Source organism: Xyrauchen texanus, chromosome 24 (assembly GCF_025860055.1).
Source record: "Xyrauchen texanus isolate HMW12.3.18 chromosome 24, RBS_HiC_50CHRs, whole genome shotgun sequence".
NCBI lineage: Eukaryota > Metazoa > Chordata > Actinopteri > Cypriniformes > Catostomidae > Xyrauchen > Xyrauchen texanus.
In genome coordinates, this window is record NC_068299.1 from 33,903,395 (window position 1) to 33,923,638 (window position 20,244).

The 20,244-nt window shown below is 40.5% G+C and overlaps 1 protein-coding gene across 5 annotated transcripts in view; it reads right to left on the reverse strand.

The window, feature by feature from the left end:
- Window positions 1–15,454: 15,454 nt before the first annotated feature.
- Window positions 15,455–20,244, reverse strand: part of LOC127618201 (cullin-9-like) — a 67,472-nt gene continuing 62,682 nt past the window's right edge. For 3 of the 5 annotated variants that reach the window (XM_052090513.1, XM_052090512.1, XM_052090510.1), the window contains one exon: window positions 15,455–16,814. In XM_052090513.1, coding sequence (XP_051946473.1) covers window positions 16,595–16,814 — 220 coding nt within the window. In that variant the 3' untranslated portion in view covers window positions 15,455–16,594. The remainder of the gene's footprint in view (window positions 16,815–20,244) is intronic. The other 2 variants (XM_052090515.1, XM_052090514.1) reach the window with 1 other exon arrangement.

Genomic DNA, 20,244 nt, shown 5'->3' on the forward strand with positions numbered 1-20,244 from the left:
GTTACGACAGTAAGTCACAGTTTGCGGATACCATACAATTGAACGGGGAGAGCCGTAAACTGACACCTACTTGCCGCAAAATTGTCTTATTTGTCTTCTTTTATTAAACGGCATTTTTATCGTTGTAAACTCAAAACAATTAATTCCATTTGTTATTATTATTATTATTATTATTATTATTATTATTATTATTGAACAAAACACACAAATGAACAAGACATAGCAGATTATACAAAGAGACCAATGATATATACACACACACATAAACACACACACACACATACTGTATAAGAAAAAGAAGGAAAAAAAACAAAGAAATACATTTATAGATGTGTAGATATAGTAGTGTACAGTGATACGTTTAAGCAATAGGTTAATAGTATAATAGTAATCATGATTATTATTAATTAAATTTTTCTGACGATGTTGTGGAGACAGAGAGAAAAAAGACACAATGGAGAAACAGACACCAACCTTCGATCCACCTGCCCCCCTGGATTTTATAAGGGAGGGGACAGGGAAGGAGGACAAAGTGTTCTGTAATAATATAAATATCAATACTACCACCATTAACAATAACAATATTAGCACTAGCAAAATTTACATATATAGAAAATAAAAGAAATAAAGTATAGCACATAGAACATTCTAATATATATAAATGACATCAATCTATAAATAATTGTAGAACAGTATATTAAATAATACTTTGGCATTATTTATCTGTTATAGAAATAGTTTGTATTTATGTTGAATAGAACTTACTATCATTATTATTAATCCATTTTATGTACAATAGAACTTGATTAATCAACTCACCAGCTAGTTTCTTTATTTTTTTCCCCTTTATTTTCTTCTTCCTTCCCTCCTTGTGGGAATACAACACCATAAATACAGAACAAACAAAACAGGTTTTGTATGCGATTATGTGAAGTGTAGGTGTGAGGTTGTGTTGTGCACATCTCTGTTCAATATGTACTGAGAAAAATAAATAAAGTAAAACATAAATAAATAATAAAAAAAAGGGACGGGATGTATCAAATAAATATGATCTATTATTATATATTAATAGGTGATAAATATAATAATGGTATGATAATACAGCCATAGTAATTAGAAAACATGTATTAAATAAACTATATATATATATATATATATATATATATATATATATATATATATATATATATATATATAAAAGGTATTTCCATAATTGTGTCAATAATTATGACAATGATGACAATGCTGACAATAGTGATAATAATATTGAGGTAATGAAATAATAACAATCACAATGGTAATAATAGAGATGGAAAAATGACGATAGTGCTATAAATAATAATAATTTGGACAGTACACAAATTTATAAATATTTTAAAATAATTTTTTTATCTTTTCCCCTTCTTTCTAATAAGTCTGTAAAGATATGATTGGGAGAGTGTGTGGGTCCGGATGTCAGGATGCCGGTTTGATCAGCCTCGTTGTGTTTGTGTCTGTGTCGTTGTTCGTCCGTAGCGCTTCGCTGTCTTGTTTGTCCGCCCGCGCGCTTCGGCGCGTGATGTTTGTGTTCGTTCACCATGTGTGTCTGCACGTGTTGTTTTCCATGCGCGCTACTGTCAGCTGTCGCCCCTCCCTCTTGTTACCTTGTTAGCTCAACATTACACTCACGTGTCACTCCTCATTAGCCTCTCTTTATATTCCCCTTGTGTTTTTTGTCTCTTGCCAGATCGTGTTTTTGCGTGTGTTATTCACGTCGAGCTAATCTTGCTCTTTTTTGGTAATCTAGTTATCTAGTCAAGTTTTATTTATTTTTTTCTTCTATTTAGATTTGCTTTGGATTCCTAGGGTTTTCCTATTTTTGCTTTTCTTTTGCTGTCTTTATCCAGCTTGCTCAACCCTGATTTTATTTTATTTTTTTATGTTTCCTATTTTGCTATACATTAACTTTGTATAGTTTATTGATTTTTGCTCCATTTTTCTCATCCCCTGTGGCTTGCCTTTCGAACAGTTTAGCCTTTCCCCTTTTTTTTCCCCCTTTTCCCCTCTCCAGTCTCACCGTCTTCCAGGCTGCTGGACAGAGCCTATTCCCTCGCCGCCTCCGGGCTACCAGCGGTCATCTCCCTCGCCTCACCTGCCTGCACTGCCCGTTGCTTCCCCCGTCTCATTCGCCATCATCATCGGCCTCTTTTGCAGACTGCTCTTGGTTGGGAGTTACCGTCCGACGGACCCAGTCTACATTTCCTGAGGCCGTTACTGTCTGTCGACCTCGTCTTGTCCGGCCCGTTATGATCAACTTCCCAATAAACTGTTTTGAACCCTGCAATTGAGTCCTCTTCCTTCTGAACCCTGACACCGGATCCAGGTGTTTGATTTAGATTAAAATAAATAAAAAATGGGTTCCAGGTGTCATTAAATGTAAATATATTCTTCTTTTGGGTGAATGTTATTTTTTCTTATGTGATGTATGCTGTAAGAAGATTGATCCAATGATTGATATGTATAGATTTTTTATTATTTTTTTTTTCCAGTTTAACAGAATTATTTTCTTGGCAATTGTTAGAGAGATGAGGAATGGGTTTTTACATTTGGTTGGGAGATTATAGAGTTCTATGGTGTTACCGAGTACACAAAGTGATGGCGATGGAGGGATTCTACAGCCCATGATAGTGGAAAGTTTATCAGGCACTACTATCCACTAGGAATAAACTGGCTGACAGGTCCATGTGGCATAGAAGTAATCATCAGTGCTACCCAAAGTGCATTGTGAACACGTGTATGTGTCGATAAAACCCATTTTAAATAGTTTTTTGTGAATAATCTTGTACTGTATGAGTTATACATTTATATCACTAGTCATAGAGAAAGAATTGTTACAGATTTCTTTCCAGAATTTGGGGTTAGAGGAGAGAGACAAATAATTTACCCATTTGATTATTGGTAGTGTTATAGTTACATCTTATTTGTTATTAGTTTATAGAGTTTGGATATTACTTTTTTGAAATGAGTCATTTTCATTATCTCTTCCCTTAACTGAGAAGGATGTCATATCCCATGATTATTATACGGTGCAGGGGCGAGGTGGGTTGTGCCACGGGTGGTCGTTTTCCACTCGTCTCTCTATTGTTTGATGCTAGTGCTGCCAATTTAGCTGTTGATATTTCAGGCCCCTTGTCCCAGAGAGGCTTCATTGTCTTCCACACTTCATATGACTCTTTCATATATTTGCAATCCCAGTGTGGACCCCCCATTTTAACCATGCTCTTTGCCTCCCTCATGTAATTGTCTGAAAATGGCCCATCCCTTGGGAATGGGTCTAGCTGTATCTTCCCCCTCGGACCACCCAGCAAGATTGCTGATATATGGTTCAGTATTAAACCCCTGATTATTTCTGTACATAAAATATTTTGGCATTTCCCCTGGCAGGGGACGGCTTAGTTTTTCACCCATAATTTGATTGATTAACAGTGATTATTTAAACAGTAATGTTTTGTTCTCCAGGGGCACAGCTCCAACGTCTGCTGGACAGGGCACGGATGAAACAAGGTTTTATGCTTAAAAAAATGGAATGATCGGTTCCCTTTCTGCAGTCTAGCAGAGCTAGACACATTCCCTGTGGGTTGTTCACTAAATGCACACTACACCGTTCAGAGATACCCCATCAAACAGGTCAATCAAAAAACGTCAAAACTGACTGTACCTGTTTGTGGGATATCCTGGATGAGCGCTCAACTGTTAGGAATATTTTTGGAATATCGTGGTGGTCCCAAAATTCCTTGGTCCCTCTAATTTATGTCTCATGTGCCCGGTCAGGCTACAGCCGTGAGTCTGTGCCTCTGAAGTCTTCCGGAAGGGAGGAGAAAGAAAAACAATATATTCAATCTGCTTAGAGTTTATTACAGCAAGCATAATATTTACACCTTTCATAGAACAAAGAACAACCAATAGAAGAAAAGTGACAGCAAGGCTTGCATACTCAAGGACAAGAAATTGTTGATACCGGAATAGTACAGGAACAAAATCATATACGGCAGTCCTAGATATTTGTTACGTCTATAACTGAGATATTTAGCTTATGAAAAAGGAGTATGTGCTCGTTGGAGCACAGAACATAAGAGAAACTAACAGCATCTACGGAAGGTCATGGCCTCTTAGAGCGTGTGGTGTGCTTCTGTGGTTAGCACACATACAGACATACATACATTCAGAGTTAGATGTCAAACTAAAGACAGCATGTGCAATTTATATTTCTCACAAATGGGTTATTAGTTATAGTAATATTTGATTTAATTATGGACTTTATTTGTTGATACCAGAGAAACTGTCCCCTGCCTAGACTGTATTTCTGGACTAGTGTATTAAATGATATGAACTGGTTATTTTGGAATAAATGATGGAGGTGAGTGATTCCTTTGTGCTGCCATGATGGAAAGTGAACAGGAATATTGTACAGATAAAAATCAGGATTGTGCCAGATTGGGGTGTATCTACATGGAGATAGTGGTGATTTATTAATTCTGTTTACTTTCCACAAGGCTTTCAGGGTTGAAGTGATTGTAATATTTTTAAAGTAGTTCATTTTTTTATTGAGTTTGGTAGGAAGGCATGGTCTGCAACTGAGGAATTTTTGCACTGGTTTTCTTCAAATTCCATCCATGAGATATTACAATTGTTTTTATGAATCCATTTCACTAAATAGTGGAGCTGGTTTTATAAAATGTAATATTGAAAGTTTGGTGCATCTAGGCCACCTTGTGATTTTGATAGATTTTTTGTTGTTGTGTAAAACATGTTGAAGTGACCAGCATTTTTTATCATCACACAGAAGCATCTCCTCCATAGACATCCATTAAAAAACAACCTCTGGTATTCTTGCCAGTGTACCACCCAAACTATGTCTGTGGGACCGCCGTGTTATGCTTATTGTTGCTAACCTTGTAGGCAACTTGGTAGAAGGCTTCCGATTGGACATCTATATTATTATCTAATTTATCTGTCTATTTTTATTTATTTTTGTCTAAGAGAAATAATTTCTGTATAGCTTTGACTGGTTAAGACATTTGTGATTATAGAAAATACAAATATTTACCACGCACATTAAACTTAATAATTTTGACAAATCAAAAGAATATCTGAATGTATTTTATTTAAAAATATATTTTTTAACACGCTTATCTATTCACTTAAATGAATAATTAAAAAAAATATTATATGTCTAAAATATAATGAATCTGTATTTGTGAATTATTTTATTTTCAGTCACCCTTTTGTTTTGTTCACATACTTGCTCAGGATCCTCAATGGTAACTCAACCTGGGAAAATAAATTCCCTTAATAATATCTCTGGTAATAACAGAGTTCAGGGCAGTTCACGCAGTTTGTCCAAAGCACTTGTAGTAAAATGAGTGGGAGAAATTAGAATACCCAATTAAGTCCTGCTTTACAGGTAAAAGAGCCAGTCACATTTCAGAACCAGACACTGCCTTGAGCGTGCATGCGTATTTGCTGAACCAGCCTGAAAAATTGCCATTTTTAGCATGACCTGAGCTGAAGTAACATACTTTATGAAACCTGTGCTGTCAGATTGTACTTGTGATTTGAAATGTGTTCTTTGATCATAATCTTGACCAACTGTTTAAGAGATTTCAGTCTTTTCTCATTCAAGTAGATAGGAGCTGCACTTGTTTACACAAAAAAAAATAGCTGCTGTACGTCCACTCAATGCAAGTGAATGTGTGACAAAATCCACATAAAGGGAGAATAAAAGTACTCCATATGTCTCCACTGTTTAAATCCATGTGTTCAGACATGATATGATAAGTGTGGGTGAGAAACCGAACAATTATTAAGTCTTTTTTTTTAATTTTTTTTTTTTTATCATAAATACTCCCTGCCCATTTGAGGGTGATACATATGAAGAATGTGAATCACCAAAATCAGAAGGAGAAAGTAAAGGAAAAAGGACTTAAATATTGATCTGTTTCTCACCCAGACATATTATATTGTTTTTGAAGATAGAATATAACCACTGGTGCCCCTGAGAGGCACTGGGGAACTGGTGCCAACACTCTCATTAAACACTTTTTGTAAGAGCTGTGCAACACAAAACGTAGTTTTCGACTCCCCTGCCAAGTCCCCTTGGGGGGGGGTGGGAACTCTCTTCTTGAGGAAGGAGTGGAACAGACACTCTACGAGTACTGATCACCCACTCCATGTCCCGAAACATAACACTGGTTAGGTCTGAGGGTTAGATGGGCGATGTTTGGCAGCTGCCACAAAAGAAGCCTTACTTCCTGTCTGGTGTTGTTTCTGCTGTGCCCCTCCCTGCACTGACTGATGGGACATGGGGGGCCTGGTCTGGGTCCTGAATCCAGATTGCCCACATCTAAAATTGGTTGGGAACACAGAACGTGATGGCTGCAGAGCTCGAGCTGTGACTTTTCGGGGAAGGCAAGTTTCAAAGCCTCCCCATCTTTCTAATTTGAACCGCACTGCTGCCGCATCGCAGAAACCGTAGCCCAAAAAGGGCTTTCGGTTCCACCGGGGAATCCAAGAAGTCCGTCTTCTCTCTCTCTCAGACAAACTCGACAGACCAATCCAAAGAGCCCATTCGCCCATGATGGCGAGACCCTTGCTGCGGCCGCAGCTCTGGACAGATCCTCTTGACGTGCACCGGTTGAGATCCACAATGATACAGATCTCCTCCCACAACACGGTTTCTGGCATCAATTTGCCACCCAATCTCCTCCATCAGCTCAGCCTGATATGCTGTGAGGAGCGAGGTGATATTGAGAGCCCGCCCTTACAGCTAAGTGTGAAGATCGGTAGATCTTCTGATAAAAGGAGGCTGGCAATCTCTTCACCTGTCCCAGCAATGAAGGGGGAGTGGAAAAAAGGCCGCCCGACGATCAGGGTGGAGGGGATTCGCCACCAATTCCTTGACCGAAGGGGAGGCTGGACATCCCTAGATCATCCATGCTGTGCACATCCAGCCTAGAGAAACCTTAACAGGCACTCTGAGAAAATGGCTTGTCTCAAAAACGTTGCATCTCTGCAACTCACGCTGGGATGGCAGGAATAAATTGTTGGAGTGGTGGTGGTGTAGTGGGCTAAAGGACATAACTGTAAATCAGAAGGTCGCTGGTTCGATCCCCATAGCCACCACATTGTTTCCTTGAGCAAGATACTTAACTCCAGGTTGCTCCGGGGGGATTGTCCCTGTAATATGTGCTCTGTAAGTCGCTTTGGATAACAGCGTCTGCCAAATGCATAAATGTAAATGTTTTACCAGGGCAGCACGAGACTGCAGATGCATAGCGTCAAACAGGTCTCTCTCTGCACCCTGGCCCGCCTGCTGTGACAGTCAGTCAATGGAGTTTGGCTGCCACCCGTCTACACAATTCAACCAGGTCCAGCTCTCTTTGGACAGGAGAGAGGGATGCGCCCATCGCACTGCCCAGCCAAAAATGAGCAGGGAGTATGGCATCATCCTCCTTGCCATTATCCTCCAAAAGGCGGTCATCGTCATAATCCTTTTCCTCTTCTTCCCTGTTCTCCACCAAAGGGGCAGATTCAAAGAGGGATGCATATCAGTAGAAACTTTGTCCATTAAATTGCACCAGCTGCACTGTTCCTGCGGCTGGAGTGGGGGTGGGGGAGTCTTTTTCCGCCGGAATTGGAGAAAAACAGAAACCCCCAATATTCAATGCTGCAACCGCACCCTTCTTTCTAAAACTCGCCATACGAACCAGGAACAGTACGGGCAAACCTCGGGATTAGCAAGTGCAGCCAGCGCATATCTGACCCAGAGACAGGCAATACAGATTGGATGGGAATCCTTGGGCTAGATCATAGATCCACATGTGCATGGACGAGAGGGATCCTTCCCCTTGGCCTTGTGCTCGGTGAGCTTGCAGTCGCCATACAGAAATCTGAGCTCAAGAACACAGAATCAGTTCACCACAATGTGCCATTCGATTCTGTGTTAATCCCTGGAAATCTCAATGCGATAAAACCTTCCACAGCACCACAACATGCAGGAGAGGGTAGAAGCTATAACCGCTTTTAACTCTACCAAAAAATATGTAAACAAGTTTTCACATCGTGCGTGTACTTTCTACTTATTTCAATTTACAAATATTAATTGTTAAAGTTCTCAAATTCAAATCTACAAGCCCTCGAGTTTTGCAACCGATTTATCTTCATAATTGGCTCTTTTACCTGTATGGTGGAATTACATGTAATCCCAGTTTCTCCCATTCATTTTAATACAAGTGCTCCATCTAGGGCTAAACATTCTTTGGTACAGTCTTCTTTGGCCATCTCACACTTTTTTCAAAGTCTTGTGCCATGACCGCTGTGTTGTTATCCACAATATTCTCAGAGTCAATATCACAATAAAGTGCCCTTTTTCATTTTTTAACTCCTAATTGAATAATGAAAAACATGCTTTCTTCTTTATTCGTTTTTAGACTGGTGAAACGATATTCACAAACTTATTTTCCTTATATAGGCCTACAATGCTTAGATATTTAACTTCACATATAAAAAAGAAAGCCTAAAACAAAAACATTTCAAAAACTGTAAAATGTTAAGTTATATAAAAATTACATTATTTTATGATACACATATTACTGTCTTAAGTGAACTCATTTATAAACGCCATTAATAATTGTCATTATTATTATTATTAGCCTAAAAATCACCCACAGCCTAAATCACCTCTCTGTATTGTTCCAGAGACATGGCTCTTCTCATTCAGCACTGCGGGAAAAATATAATTTCCGGGTTTGGCCTTAGAATACCAGTAAAATCGACATTTTCCATATTAATTTGTGAATATTTTAAATGTTTAATAAAGGGGCAAAAAGTCATAAACAATACGTCAAGATTAATTTTTTATTTATTATATAAAAATAAATATTTATTATATATTTATTTTATTTTATTATACTATATATATATATATTTAACTTCACATATAAAAAGAAAGCCTAAAACAAAAACATATATATATATATATATATATATATATATATATATTTTTTTTTTTAACTGCAGCATTTGCAGTTCAAATTCAAATTTTGGTGTTCAACTTTGCGTTTTAAAAATACAACAACCGTAAATTTTTTATTACAGGTTAAAAAAGGAAAAACGAATGGACGCAAAGTACACGGACCAATGGGTAATTTTAAAACTCGTTAATGATTATCATGTGTTTAAATGAGAAACCATAGCGAGAAACAAGCCAATACAAAATTTGGGCGGTTTTTTGTGCATTCTCGCGGTTTTTGACGAGGTTTTGGGCTGGAAAACCTTGCTGGCATCTGGCAACCCTGTGTACACAGTGACATCCCCTCCCCATTTGGTTTTTCTTCAATGGAGGTTAAAACATCTGCTGCACACACAGTAAGTATCTACACTTATATTTCCTAATTTTCATCATATTGTGTTTGTAGTTGCGTGTTGTCAAGCTTAATATGTCCACCCTGTCATTGTGAAATATGAATTAATATAAAAACTTTTCAGAAATTCAAAATATATATTTTAAACAGTGCACAGTCCGCTTCAGTCAGTGAATCACTTTGCTAACTGCTACACACCATGTGCTCATTAAATGCTAACTTTAGCCAAAAATGTCCACCCTGTCATTGTCCACCCTGTCACCAAGCCTTCCAATGACAGGGTGGACATGGTTCATGACAGGGAAGACATTTACAGTTTTTGCCACATTTTGATTTTTTTTTTCACATATCAGAACAGTTATAACACATATTATAACAGTAGATTCTATACATGAGTGGACGTGAACTTTTTTGGCAATATCACTATCAGCAGGTGTTTTGATGATGATGATGATAATTTGATAATAGTTTACAAGCCTTTTTTCCAATGTAATAAAAGATAGACATGAATTTCATTGACTGTTTGAAAAAACACAGCCCTAACAATGTAAATAAATAAGACTAGGCAAGCCTAGTTTAGCTGGACCAATTAAAGGGGAGTTTGTAAGAGAACGTTTTGAATTGTTTTGAAATATTATAATTGTTTCCAGGAATCAGTCTAAGTGGAGCTGAGATAGCAAGGAGATATAGGGAATGTTGTGATGCTGACCCAGAGAGAGGAAGAAAGTACCTTGAGAAAGAGAGGGGGAAATGGAAAAAAGACAGAGAGACTGGAAAGAAGAAGGGTATTAATGAGTTAAGTGAGAGAGAGAAAAGGGCAAAAATAAATAAATGGAAGGAGGCAAAAAGGCAGGCCAGAGCCAGAGCCAGTGCTTTGCTACAGTCAGAGACACCACCCAACTCTGGACAGATGATGTACAGAGACATTTCATGCCTGTGTAAAAGGGAGGATGGTGTTTTGGACTGCACCTGCTTTAATCTTCAGGAGGTCACTCTCACTGATGTTCCACTTTCATCTGATAAGGCCAAAGCATGTGGAAAGACACAAGATATCCAAATGAGACCAGAAATGATCGAATCAAAGCACATCGGAGAGTGGTGCGTTGTCATTTATGACAATGAAGGCTACCCTGGTGTCATCATGGATGTGGAAGGGCACAGTGTGAAAATTAAGTGTATGCACCGTAATGGCACCAACAAGTTCTTTTGGCCAGGTCCCAGGGAGGACATCATGATTGGCAGATACTTTGCCTAATGCCAGAACCACAAGCTCTGAACAAGCGCTCTCTACAGAGTGATCCGTCTGTTTGGAAGTATGTGGAAGATCAATTAGGTTGATGCAGAAAATTAATTTCTGAAATCCTTCTTTATATTGCTTAAGGGTTTCTTTAATGTTCCTGTTCTCTTCTAGTTCACCCATTAAAGCATTTGTCCACCCTGTCATCTTGTTGTCCACCCTGTCATGTTCAACTTTTATGAAAATAAACAAATTATTTTAACAAGTTAACAAAACCTTGTGTGTGATTTCTTAATAAACAAATGAGGCCCAGTTAGTATTGTTTTAAAGTTTGACTAAATATCTTTGTTGTTAGATTTTATTTAGAAAAGAATGTGCAACTATCGCATATTTTATTGGGCAAAACATATTTAGGCAGCAATTTCATTATTATCAAAAGACTTTTACCATTAACTCAAATGTTTTGTTGGGAAAGGGACACATTATCTTTCTGCAGATCTACATTTTATAATAACTATGCAATGAACATGTATTTATTCTACTTTGAATTTGTCCATGACAGGGTGGACATATTTTATGGTTTGCTTGTATATTGTCAGCTTGCAGTTAATTTATAAAAAGTGCTGGAGCTTGACCAATATGCATTTCTAACAGCCTAAGGTCTCCTTAATACAAAACATATAAAGTTAAATGGAAAATCTCAGATTTGTTTGTGGAAAATGTGAAGTCTCAAAGGCACTTTATGGTGATTTTGACCCCTCAGCGAGTCCACTGTATTTCGCTAGGTGGGCGGAATATCTGGTTGGCTAGTGGAAGTGCAATTGGTTGGTGTTTTGCGTGTAGCTGGCTACTTGCTTGAGTGTCATGCGGTTAGATTTTTGCTTTTTATTTGTAATATGTCTTTAAAATTTCCAGGACAATGTGTGCAATAAATGGTTATCCTAATAATCAAGCAAAACTAAAGTTTTATCTAAAACAGCAATGTTATGATCAGAAATCACTCGCAAACCACAGCGCTCCATTCCCAGATGCTGCTTCTTTCATTGGCTGCCTACATGATTGACTGTTTGAAAAAGCGTGGAATAATTGGTGTGTGCTCTTTTCACTTAATTGGCAAGAAGTCAATGGGGTGGGATTACTTCTATTATCCACCGTTACGGTCAGGCTACGATAGACCTCCAGAAACGGAGCGCAATAAATTACATAAACGATAGCATTATTGTGCTAACTGTTGTGTGTACATGTGCTGAAAGTTTATTCATTTTGATAGTTCCAATTCTATTCAGCACTTGGCTTTGTGAATGCGTCACATGTTTTGAAATGGCATTATTACGGAGTATAAAAAATAAATGTGTTTTTCCTGAACTGTCTGTGAGTAGAGCCCGGCCGGGCACAGCCCGAAGAAGCGACGTGGAACCCCCCTCTACATCCCTTGGGCCCACCACCCATTGGAGGAACCGCAGGAGTCGGGTGCGCTGCCATATGGGCGGCAGTGAAGGCCGTGGGCCTCGACGGACCAGACCCAGGCAGCAAAGGCTTGCTCTGGGGACATGGAATGTCACCTCACTGGGGGGGGGGAGGAGCCGGAACTAGTGAGGGAGGTGGAGCGTTACCAGTTGGATCTGGTGGGGCTTACATCGACGCACAGTTTTGGCTCTGGATCCGTACTCCTGGATAGGGGATGGACTCTATTCTTCTCTGGAGTTTCCCAGGGTGTGAGGCGACGGGCGGGTGTGGGGATACTCACGAGTCCCCGGCTGAGCGCCACTACGTTGGAGTTTACCCCGGTGGACGAGAGGGTCGCCTCCCTACGCCTACGGGTTGTGGGGGGGAAAACTCTGACTGTTGTCTGTGCATATGCACCGAATAGCAGTTCAGAGTATTCGGCCTTCTTGGAGACCCTGAATGGAGTCCTGAATAGGGCCCCGTTGGGGGACTCCATAGTGATGCTGGGTGACTTCAACGCACACGTGGGAAATGACAGGGACACCTGGAAAGGCGTGATTGGGAGGAACGGCCTCCCTGATCTGAACTCAAGTGGACGTTTGTTATTAGACTTCTGTGCTAGTCATGGATTATCTGTAACAAACACCATGTTCGAACATAAGGATGCTCATAAGTGTACGTGGTACCAGAGCACCCTAGGCCGAAGGTCGATGATCGATTTTGTAATCGTGTCATCGGATCTGAGGCCATATGTTTTGGACACTCGGGTAAAGAGAGGGGCAGAGCTGTCAACCGATCACCATCTGGTGGTGAGCTGGGTCAGGGGGTGGGGAAGGACTCTGGACAGACCTGGGAAGCCCAAGCGAGTAGTGCGGGTGAACTGGGAACGTTTGGAGGAGGTCCCTGTCCGCGAGATCTTCAACTCACACCTCCGGCGGAGTTTTTCAGGCATCCCTGCGGAGGTTGGGGACATTGAACCGGAGTGGGCGATGTTCAAAGCTTCCATTGCCGAAGCCGCGGTGGAGAGCTGCGGCCTCAAGGTTTTAGGTGCCGCAAGGGGTGGTAACCCTCGAACACCGTGGTGGACACTGGTGGTCAGGGAAGCCGTCCGACTGAAGAAAGAGGCCTTCCGGGATTTGTTGTCCCGGAGGTCTCCGGAGGCAGTTGCAAGGTACCGACAGGCCCGAAGGGCTGCGGCCTCGGCCGTGAGGGAGGCAAAGCAGTGGGTGTGGGAAAAGTTCGGAGAAGCCATGGAGAAGGACTTTCGGTCCGCACCAAAGTGCTTCTGGAAAACCGTCCGCCACCTTAGGAGGGGGAAACGGGGAACCATTCAAGCTGTATACAGCAAAGATGGGACGCTGTTGACCTCAACTGAGGAGGTTATTGGGCGGTGGAAGGAACACTTTGAAGACTCCTAAATCCAAACACGCCCTCTATGGTAGAGGCAGAGCCGGAGGATGATGGGGGATCAGATTCTATTTCCCTGGGGGAGGTCACTGAGGTAGTCAAACAACTCCGCAGTGGCAAAGCCCCGGGGATTGATGAGATCCGACCAGAAATGCTGAAAGCTTTGGATGTGGAGGGGGTGTCATGGATGACACGCCTCTTCAACATTGCGTGGAAATCTGGGACAGTGCCTAAGGAGTGGCAGAACGGGGTGGTGGTTCCCTCTTCAAAAGGGGGATCAGAGAGTGTGTGCCAACTACAGGGGTATCACACTTCTCAGCCTCCCTGGTAAAGTTTACTCCAAGGTGCTGGAGAGGAGGGTTCGGCCGATTGTCGAACCTCGGATTGAAGAGGAACAATGCGGTTTTCATCCTGGCCGTGGAACGACGGACCAGATCTTTACTCTTGCAAGGATCCTGGAGGGGGCCTGGGAGTATGCCCATCCGGTCTACATGTGTTTTGTGGATCTGGAGAAGGCGTATGACCGGGTCCCCCGGAGAGACTGTGGGAGGTGCTGCGGGAGTACGGGGTGGGGGGTCCCTTCTTAGGGCTGATCCAATCCCTGTACGTCCAAAGCGAGAGCTGTGTCCGGGTCCTCGGCACGAAGTCGAAGTTTCATTCCATGTGGGGTTGGTCTCCGCCAAGGCTGCGCTTTGTCACCAATCCTGTTTGTGATATTCATGGACAGGATATCGAGGCGTAGTCGGGGTGGGGAAGGCGTGCGGTTCGGTGGGCTGGGATCTCATCGCTGCTTTTTGCAGATGATGTTGTCTTCATGTCATCATCGGTCCGTGACCTTCAGCTCTCACTGGATCGCTTGGCAGTCGAGTGTGAAGCAGCTGGGATGAGGATTAGCACCTCTAAATCTGAGGCCATGGTTCTCAGCAGGAAACCGATGGAGTGCGTACTCCAGGTAGGGAATGAAGTTTTGCCCCAAGTGAAGGAGTTCAAGTACCTCGGGGTCTTGTTCTCGAGTGAGGGGACAATGGAGCGGGAGGTTGGCCGGAGAATCGGGGCAGCGGGGGCGGTATTGCACTCGCTCTATCGCACCGTTGTCACGAAAAGAGAGCTGAGCCGAAAGGCAAAGCTCTCGATCTACCGGTCAATTTTTTTTCCTACCCTCACCGATGGTCATGAAGGTTGGGTCATGACCGAAAGAACTAGGTCGCGAGTACAAGCGGCCGAAATGGGCTTCCTCAGAAGGGTGGCGGGCTTCTCCCTTAGAGATAGGGTGAGGAGCTCAGTCATCCGTGAGGAGCTCGGAGTAGAGCCGCTGCTCCTTTGTGTTGAAAGGAGTCAGTTGAGGTGGTTTGGGCATCTGGTAAGGATGCCCCCTGGCCGCCTCCCTAGGGAGCTGTTTCAGGCACGTCCAGCTGGGAGGAGGCCTCGGGGAAGACCAAGGACTAGGTGGAGAGATTACATCTCCACACTGGCCTGGGAACGCCTCGGGGTCCCCCAGTCAGAGTTGGTTAATGTGGCTCGGGATAGGGAAGTTTGGGGCCCCCTGCTGGAGCAGCTGCCCCCGCGACCCGACTTCGGATAAGCGGTTGAAGATGGATGGATGGATGTCTGTGAGTAGTGACGTTTTCAACTGTTTTCATGCTACGATGCTAAATGTTGTGGAACAATACTGTATGTGTTTTTAAGGAATGGAATGCATAAAATGTTCCTAGTCCATTAAAGATATTACTAAAATAATACCTATCTCGGCTGCCTTTGTGACAGCACTGGACTGTGTAAACTACACATCTTGAAACGGAGTATTTTAAAGTTTACAGATTGGCCCCATTCACTTCCATTTTAAGTGCCTCACTATAACCTCGATTTTTGCCTTCTGATTTATTTATTTTTTTAAGAAAAGGAGGGCAAGTCAAAATAACTTTTTGGAAGTAATCAATATTGTCACAAATGCTGTCAATTGAGTTAAACTTTTATTAAACCTCAGAATATTCCTTTAAGCTTCTTGTTAAAATGGCCAAAAAAAGCAAAAGAAAACTCCTCATTTTTGAAGAAAAGCATTTATTTTGCGAGCTGAAGCTTTGCAACTTTTTTAAGTTGAACAGGGAAAACATTTCAGATGATGAGACAGTATATGAATATATAGGTTCATCTCAACAATTCAAAATCGGACTTTGGAAGATATTTTATACCTCCATCTCTATACAAGTGAACAAACATGTCCAAAAAAGACTTGAAATGATCTTTTGAGGAAAGAAAGATGAACAAAGCGATTCCGGTATGTTTTGCTTCGCAAATAATATGACGAGCTACACTACTTTTAAATATTTATTGCCATTACATATTAATGAGACAGGCTAAAGTTAAATTTTTAAGTTTTTTGTTTTGTGGTGCCTGACACAACCAGCAACATCCTTGTCATGGACTGCTGTCTGAGAGACGTCATTTTTCATGCAGCCCTTAAACACAGATGCTGATGTTTTTCTCTTTTCAAAACCTTTGCAAATATTTCCCATTTCAATCAGGGCAAGCTTACAATCATTCAAATGGTTTTCCAACAACTCAGAAATGTAATACATGAAGGCATTTAAAGGAATTTAAAATAGAATAAAGGCAAGTACTTTTGATATTTAATCTAGATGATATACAATGCTGATGCTTTCTTTGACCAGATTAAAAGAAAAAAACCTTTCCTGATGTTTACACATCCATTCTTTTCAGTTCTCAACCAAAAGAAGAGTTATGCGTTAACAAAATGATGAACAGTCAGTTTCCAAAAAATATCATCACCTCTACAACTTTCATCGAACTTAGTAAAGTACCCTCATCAGCCGTGAACAAAGTTACAAATTTTTTAAGATAAAGAAACCGCCTGTAACAACCCTAAATTAACATAATATTTTTGGTATAGCAACCAAATAATGCTAGGATTCTAAGTAGAAGCTATGTGCAAAGCACTGGCCACTGTATAGAGAAACTTCCTGGATTCCCGTAACAAATGGTCACTTTTACTGCTATATAATTCTCATATGGGTGTGGTATTTGTAGCGTCTACTCCAGTATACATAGACATTCTGTAAGCATCGTTAATCACTCTCATGGTAATTTAGTCCAAAGGGCGGAAGTCCCTCTCTAGGTTTTCAGATTCATCGTCACCAGAAAAGAAGTCATCATCATCGATGTCTTCCTCGTCATAATCCTCATGCCACTCAGGAACGTATTCATCATCATACTCGTCATCCTCCTCTGCTTCATCACCAGCGTCTTCACCGGCGTTGTTGTTGTTGTCAGAGTCTCCAGACTCAGAGGCCCCATCTGATTTGGGCCTGAAACCAAAAAGAAAGTAAAACTCAGCAATTTGTAGCATCATCTTTCATAAATGTTCACAGAAGTCTATGCGTGGCATTTTCCATATGCTAAAATAATGGCAGTCAAATTATCATGTTCATTTAGCATGATTATGTATAAAGAAAACAACAATTAATCATGGTGCCTGACCAGAATTTTCCAACAGTCAGAGTTCAGTCATAAGTTCAGACAATGCTCCTCGCCAAACCACACTTACAAAGAACAGGCAGCACAACTGCTAGATGAAAATGGTACTGCAGATGGCTGCCTCAGTGTGGAGCTCTACAATTCTTTTGTGATTTTTGTTTGTTTGTCCTGTATTTAGTAATTGTTTTTCAATCAGTTTTACCAGGGACGATCTGCTAAACATTCAGCAGCACACACCAGACAATTTTTTCAATGTTTTTGACTATTCAGACTTTTTGATGGACATTTTAGTTGGAGGAAAAGCTGTGTTGTTCAAGCGCGCTATGAGACGAGAGCAGGCACACTGGTCAAGCTCCGTCAACGCGGCTTTCGAACAGTGCTGCAGAGTATTCATCTAGCGAATCTACACTCTCTCCCTAACAAAGTCTCCATAGCAGCTTTGGGACTCTTTTATCACTGTCTGGTTCACCTTCTTCCAACCTACAGGCAGAAACTAAAATCATCTAAACATGTAGTAAAGACTGTAAAAAGACAGACCAATGAAGCAGAGCTGGAACTACAAGCCTGCTTTGACTGCACTGATTGGAGTGTTTTTGAAGCTGCAGACACCAATCTGGATGAGCTCACATATACGGTGACATCATATATCAAGTTTCTGTGAGGATATGTGTTTTCCTACTAGGACTTATTTAATGGTCAACAATGACAAACCATGCTATACAGGAAAACTCAAGACAGCTTCATCATGCTAAAGATAATGCTTACAGAAGCAGGGATAAAATCTTGTATAATCAGGCAAAAAATACACTAAGGAAATTAAAGTGGCTAAAAGAACCTATTCTGAGGAGTTGAAAAATCATGCTAACGAACCTGCATCAGTGTGGAGAGGCCTGAAAGACATTACTAACTTCAAGACACCATCCCCCAACAATGTAGGTAACCAACAACTAGCTGACGACTTCAATGTGTTTTACTGTAGATTTGAAAAGCCAGTCTCACACCCCACACTCGCTCTGACCTTCACTTCACACAAACACCTCCTGCTAACGACAATGACTGCACTGTCAAGGACTCCTCTGTCAAGCTCCTTAAGTTTGGAGACGACACTACTGTAATCAGCATCATCCAAGATGACGATGAGTCTGCATACAGAAGGGAGTTTGAGCGGCTGGTTCACTGGTGCAGTCATAACAACCTGGAGCTAATCACACTCAAAACAGTGGAGATGATTGTGGACTTTAGGAGGAACACCATAACATTGACCCCACTCGCATTTCTAAACAGCACTGTGCAGCAGTGGAGTCATTCAGGTTCCTGGGCACTACCATCTCACAGGAGCTGAAGTGGGAGACCCACATTGACTCCATTGTGGAAAAGACCCAGCAGAGGTTATACTTCCTTCGCCAGTTGAGGAAGTTCAACCTGCCACAGGCGCTGCTAATCCAGTTCTACTCAGCAGTCATTGAGTCTGTCCTCTGCACTTCAATAAATGTCTGGTTTGGTTCAGCTATGAAATCAGACATCAGAAGACTACAAAGGACAGTTCGGACTGCTGAGTGGATTATTGGTTGCCCTAGCACTCCCTTCAAGAACTGTGCACTTCCAGAGTGAGGGAAAGGGCTGGAAAATCACTCTGGACCCCACTAACCCAGCCTACAACCTTTTTGTACTCTTGCCTTCTGGCCGACGCTACAGAGCACCAGAACCGTCAGTCACAAGTTGTTTTCCCTCAGGCTATCCATCTCATGAACAGTTAGAAACTACACTATAATTATGTGCAATACGCAGCCTATTAATGTTTTTTTAACATATCCTACCTCTTCTGAATTACATTCCCTTGCACTGTATACAGTGCATCTGGGAAGTATTCACAGCACTTCACTTGAGGAAATAATGAATTTAATCCATTTTGGAATATGGCTGTAACATTGAAAAAGTGAAGCGCTGTGAATACTTTCCAGATGCACTGTATAACAGATTTGCATTTGTAAATACTACAAATCGACAGATAATATATATATATATATTAGGGCTGTCGATTTAATACGTTAATAAGGAAGAGTCCTGAGAAATGCACGCACCAGAGACACTACACAAGCATATCTGACGCTGGATTGAGATTTTGAAAATTACCCATAAATATTTAATCACAAATAAAATCAAAGAAATTTCCTTCAAACTTATTTATAAGTACTACCTCACTAATTATTTTCTTGTAGAGAGATTTAATTGTGATGTCGATATATTCTGTACATTTTGTGGTCTGCAGGAGGAAACATGTTTTTCATTTATTTTGGAGTTGTCCCTACTAGACTTGTTTTTGGTCTGATTTCTGCAAGATTGTTAGAGATCATAAACCATTAGTTTTATAACGATTTCCAATTTGAGTATCAAGAAAGCTGTAAAGTGTATTGAAATATGTAAACAATTTGATATTTTTATTAAACAGTTTATTTATTTATTTTCCTTTTTGTTGTTGTTTGTTTTAATATACCTCTTGGCTCTAAATGTAAAAGTTTTGTAAGCATTAATAAACATAAAAAAAAAAAGTCTGACGCAGGTGTACATTGACGGGTCCTTAAACAAGTCCTCATAATAAATCTCCAACTGATTGACAAATTCACTTGTGTAATGGATTGCTGTGAACTGTGTGCCAATGATTGACTTATGATCAATAATATGGTAGTAAACAATACATTGTATTCTAAAGCTGTTTTTTGTATTGTGTTATCAATGATTTACTCTTCTGCCACAAGAATGTAAAGCATTTTAATTATCTGAATATATATATATATATATATATATATATATATATATATATATATATATATATATATATATATATATATATATATATATATATATATAATTAATTAATTAATTAATCGGACACCATGTAATTCATTTGATTATAAATTTTAATCGATTGACAGCCCTAATATATACATATATATTTATTTGTCTTATTGTGTATTTCTTGTTATATTGTTTGTGCACTGGAAGCTTCTGTCACCAAGAAAGATTCCTTGGCAATAAAGCTCATTCTGATTCTGAACTATAAAATGAGTGAGGGGCAGTTCACAAAGGGTCTGCTTTTGTATCAGACTTGATTATCAATGAAAACTAGCGCTAGACGGCAAACATCTTTGACTACCGCAGTGCGTCTGGCTGTTTTTTCAAGCAACTTATGACACTAGCTCCACATTTATAAGCCATTTTAAGTTAAAAGTCTTGAGTCACCGTATTGTGGTGGACTGCAGG